We start from the raw sequence: 18,412 nt of genomic DNA, 5'->3' as shown, positions 1-18,412 counted from the left end.
AATTTGGAAGATCGGAGAGGTCTTCACCACCAGTTGCTACACACAATTTGGCAGGTAATTGTAGCACAGGACTACAAATAACGATAATCAGAACAAATCCCAGGAAACAGAATGCAGGCTCCCGAGCACGTGGGTCTGCACCCAGTCTCTCACAATCACGTGGTCACCCAGTCTTTACCGAGTGACACCTGCTCCTGTCCCTTCAGGTCCCTTCTGCCCACTTTGCTGCTCAGTTTTGTGCAGGGCCTTCCTGAATCCCACAGTGCCGGGCACAGAAGTCCTTGAGCAGGCCAGGTGCCAACTCTCAATGCTGTGCATGTTCACACAGTGCTCCGTAAACCCAGCCCAGTGGGCTCCCAGTCATTCTATCTGGTTCGGCTAACCCGTACATCAAAGGGATGGGATTTACAGTCCACCCTGCCAGCCCCTCCTCATAATGAAATCACTTAATTCTTACTGTATTAAAATTAACCTAGGTAACCAGCACCTGGGGTGTGTGTTTGTCTTTCGGGTCTCTGTCGTCAAGAATACAAATCATACAGTAAGAGGCTTACGTGAGAAAAAATTCCCTGCAGTATTTTAAGTCAACCAATGACATGAACCTCACAAGTGTAAGCAAGTGTTAGCTTTTAGTGACTCTAAGCTTTGTATCATTACAGCCGCAGTGGTCGGCTACATTGTATGGTAAAGGCGGGGTCCTCAACCCCCAAACTAGAATGCCAGCTTCCACCACCAGTGATGAGAAGTAAACTAAAACCCCACCTGCATCTGATGACTTCGTTATTTTTTACTTAAAGGAGAGAGGAGGGCCAAGTACCTTTCAAAGTAACGATATTAAATAGCATGGTCTGGAAGGTCTTCCCTTGGACGGTGGCCTCACAGAAGTAGGGCCCCATGTTGAAGGTCCCATTGAAGCCCTGTTTGCTGTCGTACGAGGCTGGCACCAACCCCTGGCTGTTGTGTAAGGTCACGGGAGTCCTGGGGTCTGTCGTGCGGCAGGGTATGATGGTGGAGTCATCGTTGTTTGCAACAACTATGTAGTCTGTCATTTCTAGAGGCAAAAAGGCCACATCCGGGTCTGTGGTTTAAATGAGAAAGAAGAATCTATTAGGCGTTAATTTCATCTTTACACACATATGCAGAAAAGTTACCCCACCAAGATTGCTCTTTATTTGTGTGTGTGTGTGCGTGTGTGTGTGTGTGCATGTGTGCCCATACCATGTGCACAAGGGATAATACCCAGGTCCTTGCACAGGCTGCATAAGCACTCCATCACAGGGCTACACCCACCGCCCAGCTGTATCTGTATTACAGCTGCCCTCTGTGGCTGTAATAACACAACTCCCATTAGCTATGAATTTTACTTTTGTTCCTGTATCCACCCCATCGACATCAGTCATCGTGACAGCTCCAAGGCAACTTGAAACTCTGAATCATGCCCAAATGTCTGTCCCTCATAAAAAAAAAAAAAAAAAAAAATGCTGGTGATAAATAAAAATGCTAACCAGGTGTCAAAATTCAAATTTAAACAACAAACATGGAAAATAAGTCATCATTTTTATGTTATAAATGCTGTTAGAGACTCCTAGTGCTGATAGGCAGTATTACTGACAGCACAGGCATCTGTTGAAACTGGTATCTTAGCAGTAAATAAGATGCAGAGTCAGAGGTTTACTGCAGTGGCAGAACACACGCGTGGCTTGAGTGAGGCCCTGGCTTTCATACCCAGCACCACCACCACCACCAAAAACAAAAAGTATAATTCCATAACCTGAAAGCTTCCTTTCCAAAGAATCACCCAGGTAAGCTGCGCGGTAAGAAGCACTCAGAGTTCTGACTGCAGAGAAGGGACCTGACTCCCCACCCCGCAGTGAACAGACACCTGCTGGCCACTCCAGGCGGGGCTGCCTGGCTGGTGTCCTGCTGGGAAGAGGAACAGAACAGAAAACACCTTTGGACGATTCTAGGCAGATGAAAGCTTCAAGACCCCCATTCATTAACAAATCTGTGTTTTTACTGTTCTCTTCACAGCAGGGAAAAATCCTTCCACATTTAGAAGGAAGCAAAGTGATGTATTTACGTGTGAAATTGGGTGACATTCTAAATACCTGCCATTTGTTTTTTCTGTTTTGGTTTTTTGAGACTAGGTCTTGCTATGGAGTTCAGGCTGGCCTCAAACTCAAAGTGATCCTCCTGCCTCAGTCTCCCCAGTGCTGGAAATTTTTTTTTCTTTAAACCAAGTCTCCAGCTTTAATTTGTTCAACAATACGCTGAGACTGCCTCATTCAAATCTGTGTTCAGATTTCAAAATCCTTGAACTCTGTTAACAAAGATTTCTATAAATGAAGCTCCAATTAATTTCAAGTTAAACATACAGAATGATGTCCTTCACGGATCAGCCAGCATTCCTTCAAAATGTTCCTTAGGGGGAGGAGCTCTAGGAAGCCAAGCAGGATGGTTGCAGGTTTGAGCCCAGCCTGGGCAACTTGGGGATTTAGTGAGACCCAGTCTGCAAGGATCAGGGGTGGCAGTGCAGCACCATGCAGTGGCCCTGGGTTAGACTTCCAGGACTGAAGGAAGGAGGCGGGGATGGAGGGGGCTTTGTGGGCTTGCTCTCTCCGAAGTATTTAGGGGTCGTCTGCTATTTCTAGCAGACCCCGGGGGATCTGCTGAGCAGTGAGCTGCTCTGGACACAAGTGGAGGGGTCCAGGAAGCAGGCTTTGGATAAGCTGGAGAGGGCCTGACATCAGCCTGAGGCATGGGGACACAAAAAGAAGACACTGTTTCCCTCCATGTGCACCGTCTTTCATAGCTGCTGCTCTCACCCTGAAGAGGCTGCTTCTGTTACCTTTTGTCTCATACTCTGCTGAGCATCCCAAGCTTGCTCTGCAGAGCCAGTTTCTCCTCGCTTTACTCTGTTTCAAAACAAACTTGGCTACCGCTTTTTGCTCATTTCATTGAAGAACCTGGAATCTAACTCCAGAAGGAGAGGCGAGTAACCCAGAACCCAGGAACATTTGGTGAGCCACTTTCAGAAGAAGCTACCTGATATATAAGGAACAGAGAATATGGGAAGAGGCAGCAACAAGAAAGGCTTCTTGGCCCCCAATCCTGAGAAACAGTCAATAGCGGACACCGCACCAATAGACATAAAGCGCCATATAGAGAGCCTCATAGACCAATTCAGGAATGAAGTTATCAACGACCTGAAGCTAGAAGTATGCAGAATAGTTAGAGAAATGCTAAGCACCACCCAAGAAAAAACAGATAGTGGAATGGAAGAACAGAAAAAGAGGGGAGAATTGTTTGATGGAGAAAACAGAGAAAGCATAGAATACGTGAAGCAGGTTCAAAGGGACTACCAAGAAACTAAGAAGTCTATCGAAGACTGGCATAACAGCTTGAAAGAAACTAAGGACAGACTATCTGAACTGGAGGGCAGACTTGTAATATGGGAGAATGAAATGAAAAACTTCTTAAAAATAACAAAGAAACAAACAGCAATAATACAAAGACAGGAAGATGATAAGAGGATCCATAACTTAAGGATTAAGAACATAAAAGAAGAAGTAGGGACACAAACAAGTGAACTACAAAAGCTACTCACAGAAATAATCCAGGAGAATTTTCCTAATTTAGCAAAAGGTAAAGATACTCAGATGTATGAGGCATACAGGACCCCAGCTATCTACAACCCAAACAGAGCAACACCCAGGCATATAATAATCAAAATTCCAGAAATTCAATACAAGAACAGAATATTAAAAGCTGTCAGAGACAAGAAACAGACCACTTACAAGGGAACACCCATCAGAATTACAGCAGATTTCTCTGCACAAACCATCAAATCACGAAGAGCGTGGGGGGAAATAATTCAAGCTTTGAAAGATAATAATCTCCAGCCAAGATTGAGATATCCTGCACAACTGTCCCTGGAAATTGATGGAAAAACGAGGTGCTTCCAGGATAAAGAGGAACTGGGGGAGTTTGCGGCCACCAATTCAACTCTACACAGAGTATTGCAGGATATTCTAAAAAAAAAGAAAAATACAAAGAACCCAGAAATAGTGGCGGGGAGGCCACAACGAATGCAGCAGAGAACAAAATGAAGAAGACAAACTGACAGCTACTGACAGAAAAAGAGCTCAACAGAAATGAGGCAGAGAAGATTGGATGATAGGAACAGCTATTTTGGAGAAAATGACATCTTAATAGGTAATACTGATTTAGTATCATCTTGTTTTGAAGTCTCATCTAGCTTTTGTTCTTCTGTTTCCAATGGTCTAAATAGGTTGTATCTTATTGGATTTTGTTATGTACGATAGTATAAGCAAAAACCTTTTAAAGACAAGGAGATTATACAGAAACCATTGTTCATTTTCTGTTAGTCGATTCTAAATACTCTGTAATGCTGTCATTCTCTTAAATGGTTTTACATTGTTTTGATATACTTAATGCTACAGTATATGAAGTTGTACTCAAGGATTTCAAGGAAAGAGACAATATGGTAACTACTTTTGGGTCGGGATTATCTGGTGGTGAAACACTATTCTGCTTAAATGGTTATATTTTGATCTGCGCTGTTTCGTTGTTATGCCCTCTTTTATCTCAATCTCCACTCCATTGTTTACTTTTTTATCTTTATCCTTTTAATTAAAGGAAAAAAAATAGCAGGATATATTATAGTAACCCACTTTGACTTTCCATTACCTCAATTTAAAGCCCTGTATTACTCTCACCATCTGGTTTTTAACTGATGTTCCCCTATTCTGTTTTGCTGGATAGTATCAGGTTCGAAAGTTTAGGCATCAGCTGTGAAGATAATGAGATTCATTATAACACCCATTCTCATTGACTTTTATCTACTTTTGAAGACCTACAATGTCTCCAATGTTTTGGTTTTGTTGGTTTTATTCTTTACTGTTTTGTTCAATTGTATTATAACTAACGATATAGGCAATTCTATTAGAGATAGCGGGAGGCATTATGGTAACCATTGTTGATCACCTTGTATCATGTTTTTACACTATCTATTATGTCCACCCTTTTGACTTGACCGATTCTGTTCTGTTATGTCACATTTGGTTTTACTCTCTTCCAAAAAAGTAATAAGAACCGTGGGAGCAGTGAAACCCAAAATGTGTAATAGTCATGGTACAAAAGAGAGGAAAAGAAAGTGCTCTAAACTATATAACTGCATGTATATTTAAGTGTATAAGATAGAAAATGATATCACAGAGTTTTATTGGATCATTGAACAGAACTGTTTGCAGTATCATTGATGGAATGTCCACTTTACAAGCTTTAATTTTGTGACTTGAACAATTATTTCTAGGATGACAATATGTAATCCATTAACTAGTGATTTCCTACTGTTCATTTTTTTTTCTGTAAATCTGTATAACTTGTACCCTTTCTCTGCTTTTTTTTTCTTTTCTCCTTAAATAAAAAAAAAAAAAGAAAAAAAAATTAAAAAAAAAAAAATGTTCCTTAGCGCCCTGTAAGCTCATGGCCAAGCCTAGGACCTGTTGGGCTGCTGGGAGAAGGCACCCCACAGTCTTCCAACCACAGGGCTGTGATGTCCGTTGCAACCAAGGCTGCCCTCCCCAGGGAGGCTTCCTGCCATGACTGTGTGAAAGTGAGGTTCCAGCAGGGTCCCAGTGCCCCACAGAACGGGCTGGCCATGCAGGCAGATCTCTTCCTTCCCTACGGGGTCCTCCCCACTCCCTCCCATAGACCCTACCCCCAATAAAACCCTTACATGCTTAGTCCCATTTTCGTTTCTGTCTTTTAGAGACGGGGTCTCACTATGCAGGGCAGGCTGGCCTTGAACTCACAGCAATCCTCCTGTGTCAGCTTCCCAAGTGCTAGAACTACAGGTGGGCACCAACATGCCCAGCCGGCCCCACCTTGCTCCTTCCTGTCTTGGCATCCGGTTGACACATGGCACAGAGCAACACTAACACGAATTTCCCCCTACATTTTGATTTAAAAGATGCAAAGAAATCCCTTGCAATTCATCAAGAGTAAGTGCGTGTTTGGATTGAGTCTGACAACTGGGTGGCTACGTCAAAGCTATTGTGATGAACTGTAAATAAGTCTCCTATATACTCTCCTGCCTCCAGCGGTGAGCACGTAAATATTTGCCATGCTTGACTGAAATGAATAGAAATGAATTCACACACTTTGCACCACACAAAGGACATTCCATAACAAAGACGACTCTAAAAACCTGGTACAGTTCTGACATGTTAACAGTGGATTTCTTAATAATGACTGATGAACTTCACTTAATTTCCCATGTTCTGCCCAGGCCAGGACCGTGGCATATGCCTGGAGTCCAGTTACCTGGAAGGCTAAGGCAGGAGGATCCTTTGAATCTAACAGTTTAAGAGGGCAGCCTAAAGAGCACAGCAAGACCTTGTCCAAAAACGTAGATGCAGTGGCCCAGGCCTCTAATCCCAGTACTAAGTAGGCTGAGGCAGGAGGATCTCCTCAAGTTCAAGGCCAGTGTGGGCTACACAGTGAATTCAAGGCCAGCCTCGACTGCATAGTGAGACACTGTCTTTTGAAAAAAAAAAAAAATTGTGTTTTCCTTTTTAATTTTACCCAGTAAATACTAAATTTTTCATTTAAAAAGATACCTTTCTACAATTTGCAGGAGAAGCAGGCTGAGAAGCCATGTGGTCCAGCACCCACCCAACTCACCCGGCACGTAGATGTAGATATGCCGGCCCTCGACCTCGCCCTCCTCCGGCTCGGTGTGGTTGTAGCAGCAAGTGTACCAGCCGGTGTGGGCCGCCGAGGCGTTGGCCACTTCCAGCACGGCCACAAAAAGGCCGCTGTTGTTTTCTTCGTTTCTGATGTCCACGTCGGGGAACTCTCCCAGAGTCACGGGGTGCTTCCAGATCACTTCGCTCTCCCCGAAGCATCGCAGAGAAAAGGATGAATTGAGCTGCACAACCTTTTCATTCTCATTGGGCAGGATGGAGGGCAGCGAAAGCTGGCAGCAGATTAGGCTCAGTTCTGTCAAAGGAAACGCGCTCTGAATGGGACGCAGCCAGAAAGGACAGTCTCACCCAGAGAACTGAGAGTCACAGCAGCCGCTCCACAAACAAAGGCCATTTCTACCCCCAAATCCGTTAGTCTGGATGCCCATGAAAAGGCCCCCATTATAGCAGCGGCGGCATCTGCTGAGGCAGCAAGTGTTCCAAAGCCTGCAAAAGCCCTGCGGCCCCTCCCTCTGCCCTCGTGCCACTCAGATAGAGAACGGACCTCTGATTCCAGTTCCATATTTCAGGCTCTTATGGGTGACCATAAAATACCCCAAGATGTCCTGGGCTCGAGCACATATGGGCTCTTCATCGTGCACTTCCCCTTACTTAAAGATGGGGACGGAATGCAGGGGAAAGACAGGCCAGCCACCGCACAGAGCAGGTCTGTGCTCCCGCTCCACGCCCTGCAGGCGCTGTGTATTTCTAAGGACTTCCATAAGCCTGGGCAGGACGATGCGGACTTTAATCCACACATAATAAAGAAAATGCAAGAACTAAAATTCTTACGTTCATCAATCTCAGTCTAGCTTCCCTTAGCCACAAAACAGATAGAAGAGACACTGTGACTTAATGATTAACTAGTGGTCTTAGATCTCTCTTGAAACCTAGCATGGGAATCTCACCCTCTTTCAGTAAATGAACACTGTGTTGCTACAGTTTGCTAGGACAATGGCTCTCTGCATCTGGGCCCCCTGTCACCTTGTATAGGTAGGGACACTCAATGGAGGTTCTTGAGACAAGATCTCATTACGTAGTTCAGGCCGGCCTTAAACTCGCTGTGTAACCCAGGCTGGCCTGAACTCACAGCGATCCTCCGGCCTCAGCCTCCCAGTGCTGAGATTACAGGCGTGTGTCACACTGTTTGGCTCTACTCAGTGGAGTTTAGAACCGAAGCTCTAACTCTATGGTCTTGCTTAATTCCACCACACCCATAAGAGCAAGGCCTAAACACTGAGTCAACTCTCCCGACAAGAAAAGCGCTGGTTTTAGTACTGAAATATCTGGTTGATAACTCAGCAAGTCTGACAAACAAGTGTCCCCAAGAGACAAGAGGAGGTAACAGAGTTCCCCAGGGGCCAAACACTCCTCTATGGATTCTACTCCAAGCATGAGACATGGAATTTTTAAGCAAAGCAAGCCTCTTTCATTATGGCACACACAACCTAGCCGGATAGGACCTCCTGGACAAGCATTGTCCACTCTCTGTCTCCTTGAAACGTATCTGAATCGATCAGATCCATGTACCCTAGAGGCCAGGGAGAAAGTTGAGTTATAACTGCGGGTCAAGGCCAGGATTACAGCCGCCCTCAAACTGCCACTGGACTCCTTTTGCAAAGCCGTTACGATGGTACAATAGAGATTAGTACGCAAGTTGGGTGACGCAGTTCAGGAAATGCAGGTCTGTGGTCTCTCTAGGAAATCAGTCTGTTTCCAGGGCCTTCAGGACTACGTGTACAGAGCAGAGGTAAAGCACCCACGGAGCACGGGTCCCCGGGACAAGGAGCACATACCTGTGAGGAGACAGCCAAGGACCAAGACGGCCTGGTGGGATGTCCCCATGGCGCTGGAAAGCTGCAGAAGTCAAAAGACAGAGACAGCGTTAGACAACCAAAAACAACCCTGAAGAAAGAGACACAGAAAAGCCCCAGTTTATGGTTCACAGTTGGTACGGAGAGACATCCAGAGAGAAATGACCAGCTGGCGGAGGGGACTTCCAGGTCAGGACAGGCCTGCAGCTCTCCAGCTCTGGAAAGTCCCGGTTTATAGCGATCTTGGAACAGAGGAGAGCGGTTCCTTCAAACCACTTAAATAAGGGCACAAAAAGTGAGGTAGGGCCTGTGTATTCTCAGAACTGCTAGCCCCTCGTGTTGTCTATCAGTGTGGCCGTCACCAGCATGGTCTTTGACTCACATCCTCTATGACTTTGCTTAGACTGAAACAGATTTTTTTAAGTGTCATCCCATCTAGAGGTTCTGAAACTCCCGCTAAGTAGGTCACTTAGAGCTAGCCTGTGTGACTCCGAGGTCTCTAGGACAGCTGGGCCACACGGGGATGGAAAGTCCAGGAACAGGCCAGAGTGGAGAAATAGGAACAGAAAGACAGCCAAAGGCCACCACGCTCACCAAGACAGGGGATCCCTGTGAGTTTCAGGAACCGACAGATGACCGACTTCCTACAAAATCTGGGGAACAGAAGTAGAGAGAGGGTTCAAATGTCCAGAAGACACAACAGACAAGAAAGGGGAGCAGGAAGAGAAAGAATTGAGGGGCGCAGGGGGTCTTGTTACTAGGGGCCCCTCAAAGGGCCTCTTCCGGACAACTTCCCTTTTCTTTAGCTTGATCTCTTCTCATCTCCCCACATCTCCACGCACTCCATCTTCACTTCCCCAGGAAGTCGGGGACCCACTGAGGCGTCAGAAGGAAGATGCTCGTCTCCCTGGCTGGTGGGGCTCCAAGCCCCGGCCAGCTGCACTCCACACTCTGGCGGGCCCAGCAGGAAGGGCGTGGTGGAAACCCAGAAAACACTGGCACCTGGGCCTTGGCTGGGGAGGCACTGATCCCCCTGCACCGCAACTCACCAAGGAAGTGGCCGAAGGGACTGGACCAGTCACCTCAGACACGGGACGCCCGGATGCATGCACACACTCAAGGATACTGTCTAGGGGAGGTTGGTTTCTGCCTTGTTTATTCCCAGCTGCTTTGTTTATCTCTCTGTTGGTTTGGGCAGGGAGAGGATCACCCAAGTGTAGATTTTGGTGATGTCCAATCAAGTGTTTTTGTTTTACACTGGCCTGGTCCCAGAGATGAGATTTCTGCTTCACTGAATTCTATCAGGAAAATGGAGGAGGAGAAAGGACAAGTGACAGATGGAATTCTTGTGGGGAGGAGCAGGGAAGGACAGAAAAAATAAACTCTCACACACTAAGCCAAAGTCTTATGTGTATGACATTTGTGTTAGGAATAATCCTGTGACATGGTTGTTTTTTAAGAGTAGCAGTTGAAGCCCAGAGAGGTTTAGCAAATAATCCAAAGACACACAGCTAGTAGCATGCCAGGATGCTTACACGGTCTGTGAGAGGCGAAAGCTATACTCCCGCCACCCCACCACATTGTCTCTCAAAGGAAGGTTGGCATTTCAGCCCTGGCCCATCCTCCTGCCCCCACCCAAACACAAATTGGAGTCACCCCCCCTTTTTTTTTCTGCTCCCTACACTGGGAGAACAACATAATTACAGGACGGTGAACCCAAATGCAATTCATACAGTACTGGCTGGCTGCTGGCTTCTGGGGATCTTGGCAGATGCCCTGGGACTCAGGGTGGCAGGCATAGGGGGCCTCCAGAGCCAAGCTGGCTGCCTGATTTACCACAATTAGCAGTAACGGCAGTGTGTTTGTGTATACAAATATCTGCCTCCCACTGATAATCCACTTAGCAGACTTCAAAGCCGCTTCCAGCACCAGCTTGCCGTCTTGAATTTTATCACATTTATATCCTGTGTTTCTGCAGTGAGGCTGGGGGGCGGTGGGTTGGGTAGTGGAGTTGAGGAGACAGGCTTCCCATGTTTGAGTTCCTTCTTTGTGGCACACTGCCCTGGCCAGGCCCCTCCAGGTGTCCTGTGTATCCAGCTTCAGGGACCCCCTTGCTGGCCACACCGGGCTATTTACTGACGGATGATGCAAACTCAGAGCCTCAAGTGTTTTGGCCTAAGATCTCAAACTCCTTCCTGATAAGAGCCATTCCCTGGCTTGAAATCCAGGTGTATTTGTGGAACTTCATACCATTGCTCCTCTGTAACCCAGGCAACTTGGGACAAGGGAAACAGGGGAGGAGGAGGCTGCCCTCACCAACTGCCCTCAGTGGGACCCTCTCTCTGGAAAGCCACTCCTGGTCCTTAACTAGGGACTCTAACCCCAGAGTTCACCCCAAAGAGAGATGCAATTATAAACCAGTGACTGGGGTTACAAACACTGAGGCACTCCTCACTGTAAAGGTTGGCAAAGACAAATCCCTTCGGAGGAAGGACAGGTTTCACCTGGATCTTTGGTTTCTCCCTGTCCCCCTTGTGCTTTACACACCTCCTCAGAGAGACACAGTGCTGCAGCTGCGCCCAAGGAGGACACTTTGCCCATGTCGCTGAATAGTGCTATCTATGGCTTTTCTCAGGTTCCTAAGAAGTGTGCAGGAGAGCCAGAGCAGTGTGGCTTCCACTTCTCCTTGCTAAGCTCACAAACCCTGGAGGTGTGAGGGGAACTTGCCCATGTCTCCTGCCCACCTTTTGAAGACTGTGAAGACTGTGGAGACGGATAGACACAGCCCCACAGACAGAACCGAATCTGACTGCAGCTACCCTTTCCCTGAAGCGTGTCTCTAATCTCATTCCCTGTACACACAAGGGAAGAGCCGCTGAGCCTGGCCGCATTAGCAGGGACAACACGCTAAGCTGGAGAATGCAGGAAGAGCGTGGACAGGACAGGCCCACTTTTAGGAGAGGGGCAGCTGGCCACCCCCGGCGGCACAACACGTCCCACCACAGGACCACTGAGCACTGAGTGCCACCCCACCCTGGCATGATTAAAGACCACTGGAGATTCTCTCACAGTCCCAAAGCCATGGATGACCTCAAGGTTCAGATTTCTGAGGTTCCGGTAATTTCAACTCTCCTAAGTTAATTCTAACTGTGAAAATTACACATCTTGCAGGGCGGGATGGTGCGTGCTTGTAATCCCAGCACTCGGGAGACTGAGGCAGGAAGACTGTTGTGAGGTCAGGGCTAGCCTGAGTTATATAGAGACCCTGTCTCAAAAAAACAACGAATCAAAACAAATAAACATCTTTTTTTTTTTCCTCCGCAACAGTCAACTCCATCTTCAGCCCAGGCAGCCCAGAAGTAGGCCTCCTGCAGTGGTAATTTCCATTCTCTAGCAGAGTGTGCTTCTCAGGAGCTGCACCCACCAGAGCCCGGGCTGTTGTCTGGGTCCCCGGAGGTCCATCAGACATTCCAGTGGTGGGTGGGTGCTGGGGCGTTTCCACACAGGAGCGTTTTATGGGACACTTCAAACTTATAAACCTTCCTGCTCATTCTGCACCAAATGTTCATCCACGGGAGAACAAAACGACCCTTGCTTTTTCTTTTTTTCTTTATTTATGTTTGATTGTCACTAAACTGATGTCCCAAACTGGGCCAGCCCTAGGAGTGTCACCTATGCAATTAAGCACGGGGTTGAAAACATGAAGCTAGAGATACCAGGTCCTCTTACTTATAAACAGGTACACAAATAGCTACCTCCCTCACTCACGGGTCCGCTCGGAATGCAAACGCTTTGTTCATTATCTAAATGTAAAAGATTAAGTTAGGTGGTGGGGTTGGAATGCCCTTCAGAGGCAGGGCAGCTGCCTAGTATGCTCAGGAGTCTGAATTCAATTCCCAAAGCAAAATAAATATGTAGGGCGGAAAACTACACAAACGTCTACAAAACGAATGTCTTCTGTCCAATGAGTCTTGCAGCTTCATAGGAAAGCAAAACAAGCCTTGGCCCCAGTACGTATCTGTTTGGAATCTCCGCGAACCCCAGAGGATCATGAAGTTCTTCAAACTGGCCAGCAGGTGGCAGTGTTGATCCAAGGACTGCGTCCTCGAGCTCACGCAGCCGCCACCGCAGTGAATATTGAGCTAAAATGTCCCAACTCTTACAACTTCTTTCTTTCTTAAACTGTATTTGACGGGTCTGGGTAGATCTCAGTCAGAAGTCGCAGAGTGGAAGCAGAAACAGCAAAACCGCTATCAAGGCGCTTGAACCCCTTGCAGACCCCAGGAGTGACAGGCAGGGTCACCGTCCTCGCCACCGCTGAGAGCCGCCCGCTCCCACCGGGCTGCGGGGCCTCGAAGCCCGGACGACGACGCTGCAAAGGCTCAGCGGGACTCGCCACTCGGGTCCCGCGCGGCCGGCGATCACTCCCCCTCTGCGTGTCCGGCAGCCGGTCCATCCGTCCGTCCGCACACCCTTGCCTCGCGCCCCGGGAGCCCCGCGCAGCCGGGTAAATTGGAAACTACTGTTCCCGCAGCATAATAACGCAGAGTCGTACAACAAACACGTCAGCCACAGGCCGCCCTGCGCGGCGGGGAGCTCTTGCGGGCCCAGAGCGCAGCAGCTGGCGACGGTGCCCTGGAGCGCGGGGAACCGAGCCCTCCTCGGTCGGCGCTCCCTCCCCATGGTTATAAGGACGCCCCAGTTCTCTAGCCCAAACCTGGACTCATCCCCCGGTCGCCCGTCCAGCGCCCCCGGAGTTCCCACATTGCCATCGCAGCGTCCACTCCACCCTCCCGGGGGCGCATCGGGGACCGGGCTGAGCCTCAGCTTGGGACCCCAGGCTTCTAGCCCGACCACTCGGGGCTGGCGGAGCCCGCAGCGCGTCCCGGGAGCCCACTAGAGGGCGCGGCAGCCCCACGGACCTTACCCGGCCGGCTCGTCGCCGCGCGCAGCTCTGGCGCGGGGTCCCCGACAGCGCAGTGGAGACCGCACTCGCAGACCTTCTCCCGGAGGTTCTGAGCTGGCACCGTCCGGCTCCCGGCTCCGCCCCACCCACACAAATACTGCGTGAGCTGCTCCCCCTCCAACCTCCTCCACCGGCTCGGTGGCCGGGTCACCGCGAGATTGGGGGTCCCACGGCCGCACGGACTGCGCTCCAAGCCTCAGAGCTCAAGGAGCCTCCGCGCCCCGGGCACGACGCGCGGCGTTCGCATTGTTTTGCACTGAGACCTGAGAGGGGCCGGGCTGGGTGGAGGGAGGGGGCCGAGCGGGTGGAGGGAGTGGGGCCGGGGGTTTAGGGTTACAGGCGCGCACCAGCGCCTCCTATGGGCCAGAAAGTCGCGCGGCTAAACAAGAAGGCCCGAGCAAGCCGAGCCTGTGCCTCTTTAGCTTGCGAGACTGTGAGCGTCCCCAGTGCCCACCTTGCCCAACGCTCGCCTTTGCCTCGGCTGCCCCGGCGCAACCCAAGTCAGGCCACACGGATCGCTCCCCTTTCGCGGGAGAGGGAGGGAAGGAAACTGTAGCAGGGGATAGCGAAAGAGGCACCCCCAAACAGCGGTCCTCTTTTGTCCCCTCCTGACCATCCACTCTCCCCACCCATCCCTGGTTCACCGTTCAGTTTAAAACAAAAGAAGTGTTGCTTGGCTGGGGTTGCAGTGAGGTCCGGAAGAGCAGTTTGTCCCCGACCCTGCATCCCGAGCTGGGCGCAACGTCGCAAGATCCCTCCGCCCCTCCACCCCGAGGCCGATGCAGGGGGTGGACCCCTCCCCAAGGCTGGGGACGCTCAGAGCCGCACCTTTTCGTGATCGTCCCAGCTCTTAGTTCTTTCCCCAAAACTGCCACTTTTCTACCAGCAACGAGTAACCTGGTCGCAGCTCCCCAAAGGCCAGAGGGAGCCCCACCCACGGGGTCTGCAGGAAGGCGCTGGCCACCACGTCCCCAGGACGCGCACCGCCCACGGCCCGTCCCCAGGAGGCACAAAACGGGCCCGCCTCGGCGCCAGACGCGTTTGCAGCTGGAAAGCCCAGCCCAAGGCCCCTCCCACTGCGTCCCTCCCCAGCCCGCGTCCAGGGCAGAAAGCAGCTTCGGGGTCCAGAGCTACGGCCCGGACTCTGTGTCCAGCTCTGATCTCAGGACGGGGCAAGAGCCGGGCACTGAACACCAGCGACCAGCTCACTCCCGATGCCTCCTCCCCTCCTGTCCCGTCCCCCCTCGCTCTTGTGAACATGGACCAGCTGTACTTGCGTGAATCCAAAACAGGACTGGCCAGAGTGTCAAAGCAGGACTGGACAGGCCCCCGATATTGGGCGTCTGGGAAGGGCTCCTCAAAAAGATTATGGCAAAGAGGCTGCTAAAGGGAAAGAACTGCGACGCCAGAGTTCGGACAGTCAAGATGTGCAGAGGGGCTACGTAAATTCAGTGCCTGCCAGGCCTGGCCGCCCCTTTTTCTCTTCCTGCGGCCCAGTGGGCTTACAGAGCTTTGGGACATTAGTCTGGTGGGATGTGCAATTAGGGACTGCGGTGCCCCGTTTGCCCTCTTACTCCAAAAAGCAACCTAGCTGTGATAGCGACCGTGGCTAAGTGAGTCGGTCCAAAACATTGAGCAATTCCGCCACGGAGCCAAAAAGCCATTTCCCACACCGCCCAGTCCGGGGCTTTTCCAGGCTGCGCGGCCTGGCGCGCGACGGCCGAGACGTGATAGGGACCCTGCACACTCCTTTCTCGGCCTGGGCTCGGCCCTTCCTCGGAGATGGATCGAGTGGCAAGTTCTTTGGGCATCCGCACACCCCGAGGTCTTAGCGGGACTTGAAAACCTATTGCGAGACAGGCGCTCAGGCTGCAGGAGAGATCGACAGCAGACAGATAGCTCAGCAATTCCTTTCTGGCCAAGGCGCAACTGCTGGGCAACTGGCAGCTATGGCACACCTGGCTGCGAGGCCCAGGAGCCCTCCCACTGCATACTCGAGTCGGGCCACACTCCCCATCCCTGCAAGCTGGTCAACACCCTTTCCAAACATAACGGCTGAGGCCAGTTGTTTCAAAGCCAAGTGGACGCCGCCCGCTCCCTTGATGCTGCCGGGAGGAGTTAATCTCATGCAAAAACCCCGATTTCTACGGGGATAGCGATGTAGGAAGGAGGGGCGCATTTAGAGCGTGTGGACGTGGTCAGGGAGAGCAGCATGGAATGGTAGAGAAGAGGGGCGACCAAGGAGGCAGGAGTAGCGTCGGGTGAGCGCGGGCGGCCAGTACCACGCACCTCCCCAAGGCCAGGAGCAAGGGTCCGGAGCTCCTCCACTCCCCGGACGCGGGGTGAGCGCCTTTGGACTCTCACCTTTCTATCTTACCTGAGAGTTCTAACTTCAGGAGAAGGCCAGAGCGTCTCGGGAGACCTTGCCTCTCCCCCGCTGGTGGCCAGGAGAGAGCAGCCAAGGCACAGCTCTCCCCCTCTGGTACGCCTCCCAAAGGAGGAGGCCAGATGAGAGGGCTGGGGGTGGGGACCACCGCACAGCTCGGGCCCCTCGGAGTGCAGCTCGAAATTCCTTAAATCCCACTTGCTGGAATGCGAAGCCACGAAGACTTCATCACTCGGGGCCAAATGTGTTTGTCATTACTGCAGACCATTCGCCTGCGCCGCCGCCGGCGCCCCCGGGAGCGGAGCGCAATCCCAGCGCACTGCAGGGCCGGCGCCCGCTGCTGCTTCTCGCGACTCGCTGACCCGGCAAAAGGCTCCGGAGCTCCCCAAAGCCTCGCCCACGCCTGCGCTCCTCCGCGGGTCCCGCCGCCGCCACCGCGGTGCCGCCTCTGGCCCTGGCTCGCACCAGGCGCAGCGCCGTCCAGTAATTACGCGCGCTTGGTTGGCGCCATGTGCACACGCCTGCACCCGAGGTCCGGTCCACTCCAGCCGAGCCCTTCACACCTCCGCCGCGCCAACCCCTGCTTGCGCCCCACTCGGCGTCCTGCTTGGCCCACCTCTCTGGGTCCCCCAGCCGCGCCCCACACCGCCCGCAGCGGCTCTATCCCGTCAGACCGCCGGCGAGGAATGAAAATACTCATTAAAAACCTGTCGCCTTCCAGGACCCACTGCCAACAAGAAGGCAAACACCTCTGCTCCACCCGCAGCGTTGCTTGGTATTGGCCCAGTCCCCACGGACACCACCCCCACCCCCAAAAAGAAACCTCAAAAATGTACGCCTAAACAATTTCTTTGGAAGGCCATAAGATTGCTAGAAAAACACTACTTTTAAAAATAGTTCTGGAAAAAATTTTTTTTACATTCTCAGCCTTACCAATTCTGTGGTTATCTCCCCACGACATACAAAGGCACCCGGTGAAGTGTATTGCGAATAAATTACTCTCTGGACACACGAGAATTCAGCTCTTTTTCGCTCCTCTGAGGGCCAAAGTTTGAAATTACTTCACTTTATCTAACAGTGGGTTCTGATCAGAGACTTCCTTAGAAACAAAAATCATTTCCCGCTCCCTTACCTTCTCCTCCTATGTCAGTCTGCAATGAAAATCCTATACATGGAGTAAAAAGTCCATCCGAGGCCTCCGGTCCTCTCCTGCAGTGCCCTCCTGTTTCTCTCCCTCTAGCTCCAACTGTAATGGGCTCAAAAACCGCGTTTTGTAATTGATTCAATGTTATAGTCCATCCTTCTAAAACTAATCATTTGCTCTAAGTAAATAGCTGTCAGGAAATGAAGCCCCCCCTCCCTCGCTTGGCCTCTTCAAAATAAAAGTTTTCCTTGAATTCTCAGCGTTCTAAATGTCCAGGCTCCAGATTGCGCCTTCGTATTTCGCTCTTACGCAATCAGGGGGTCCAGTCCCAACCCCCAGACTTCGACAACAACTCGGAGGCGGGGAGAAGCAGACCAGATGGGGCAGGGGTGATGGAAGGGGGAGGTGATGCTCTGCCGGGAAAAAGGTTTGGTGAAACTGCAAACAGCCCATGACTTCCAGAATGAGTTTGCCTCTCAATTTGAGAAATTTTCCCCCTTACATTGCTGTAGTTTTGTATTCTTTATGTAAAAAAGAAAAGGGGCGTGTAAAATTGCAATCGGAATATACATCTGGAATCAGAAAATGTCCTTTCTGTAGAAACCTGGAGCCACCAGAAAGAGCTCTGGGGAGAAATCTCCGAGGGGTTGCGAGGTTTCGAACTAGGAGTCTTGTGGGGAGAGTGCCTGGTGAGGTCGCTAATCCTTTAATGGGATGAGGCAAACTGTTGAGTCCAGGACGAGGATGTTGGGTTTTTGAAAGACAAGATGGAGTCCGAGATGGGACACAGTAAGCGAGGGTCTTTATAGGTGGGGAATTTGGGGACAGAACGACCTTTACTCCTTAGGAAATTCTTATTTTTGTCGTGCCTTTGTTTTCGGGGTTATCTGAGACGAGTCGCCCTGGCTTCTATCTTGCACGACAAAAACCCCAGCTTGGGCATTTGGAAAACTGTCTGCAAGTCTGCACCTCCGCGTGGTGCGGAGGGTGCATCTGGACCCTGTCTGAGTCCCCTCCCGCGGTGGGTCGGACAGTCTGGAGGTCCGCAAAGCCAGCGTTGGGACAGGCCGATTCCGCTGGAGAGCGATAGGGGGCGCTAACGCTCCAGGAACCAGCTCGGGGCGCAGCGGGGCGTCCCAGGGCGGCCGGGGGAGGGGAGCTCGCTGGCTTTCCGCGCTCTAATTTTGAATCCTCTCGTCTCGGGGAGTTTCGGGTGGTGTTTTATAATCCTCCGTCCCCACCTCGCTCTCCCACACACATCCCCCCTCGAATGGCTGGGGTGTCCCTGTTGAGACTGGCACGTCGAGAGCCACCAGCCACCAGCTCTAGGTG

The 18,412-nt window shown here is 51.0% G+C and overlaps 1 protein-coding gene across 5 annotated transcripts in view; it reads right to left on the bottom strand.

Moving 5' to 3' along the window:
• Positions 1-17,292, bottom strand: part of Pdgfra (platelet derived growth factor receptor alpha) — a 47,453-nt gene extending 30,161 nt beyond the window's left edge. The window contains exons 1-4 of one of the 5 annotated variants that reach the window (XM_003471663.5): positions 17,069-17,292; positions 8,567-8,627; positions 6,709-7,026; positions 818-1,078 (exon numbers count right to left, since the gene is read on the bottom strand). In XM_003471663.5, coding sequence (XP_003471711.1) covers positions 818-1,078; positions 6,709-7,026; positions 8,567-8,615 — 628 coding nt within the window. In that variant the 5' untranslated portion in view covers positions 8,616-8,627; positions 17,069-17,292. Of the gene's footprint in view, positions 1-817; positions 1,079-6,708; positions 7,027-8,566; positions 8,628-9,178; positions 9,216-13,511; positions 13,738-14,378; positions 14,526-15,927; positions 16,067-17,068 lie in introns of those variants that run through there. The other 4 variants (XM_023565859.2, XM_013154428.3, XM_013154427.3 and 1 more) reach the window with 4 other exon arrangements.
• Positions 17,293-18,412: the final 1,120 nt, after the last annotated feature.

The sequence above is a fragment of the Cavia porcellus genome, unplaced genomic scaffold (genome assembly GCF_034190915.1).
Source record: "Cavia porcellus strain 051 isolate PalLab524CR breed Dunkin Hartley unplaced genomic scaffold, mCavPor4.1 scaffold_30, whole genome shotgun sequence".
Lineage (NCBI taxonomy): Eukaryota > Metazoa > Chordata > Mammalia > Rodentia > Caviidae > Cavia > Cavia porcellus.
The sequence above is the reverse complement of the archived record's forward strand: the minus strand, read 5'-3'. Positions and strand labels throughout refer to the sequence as shown.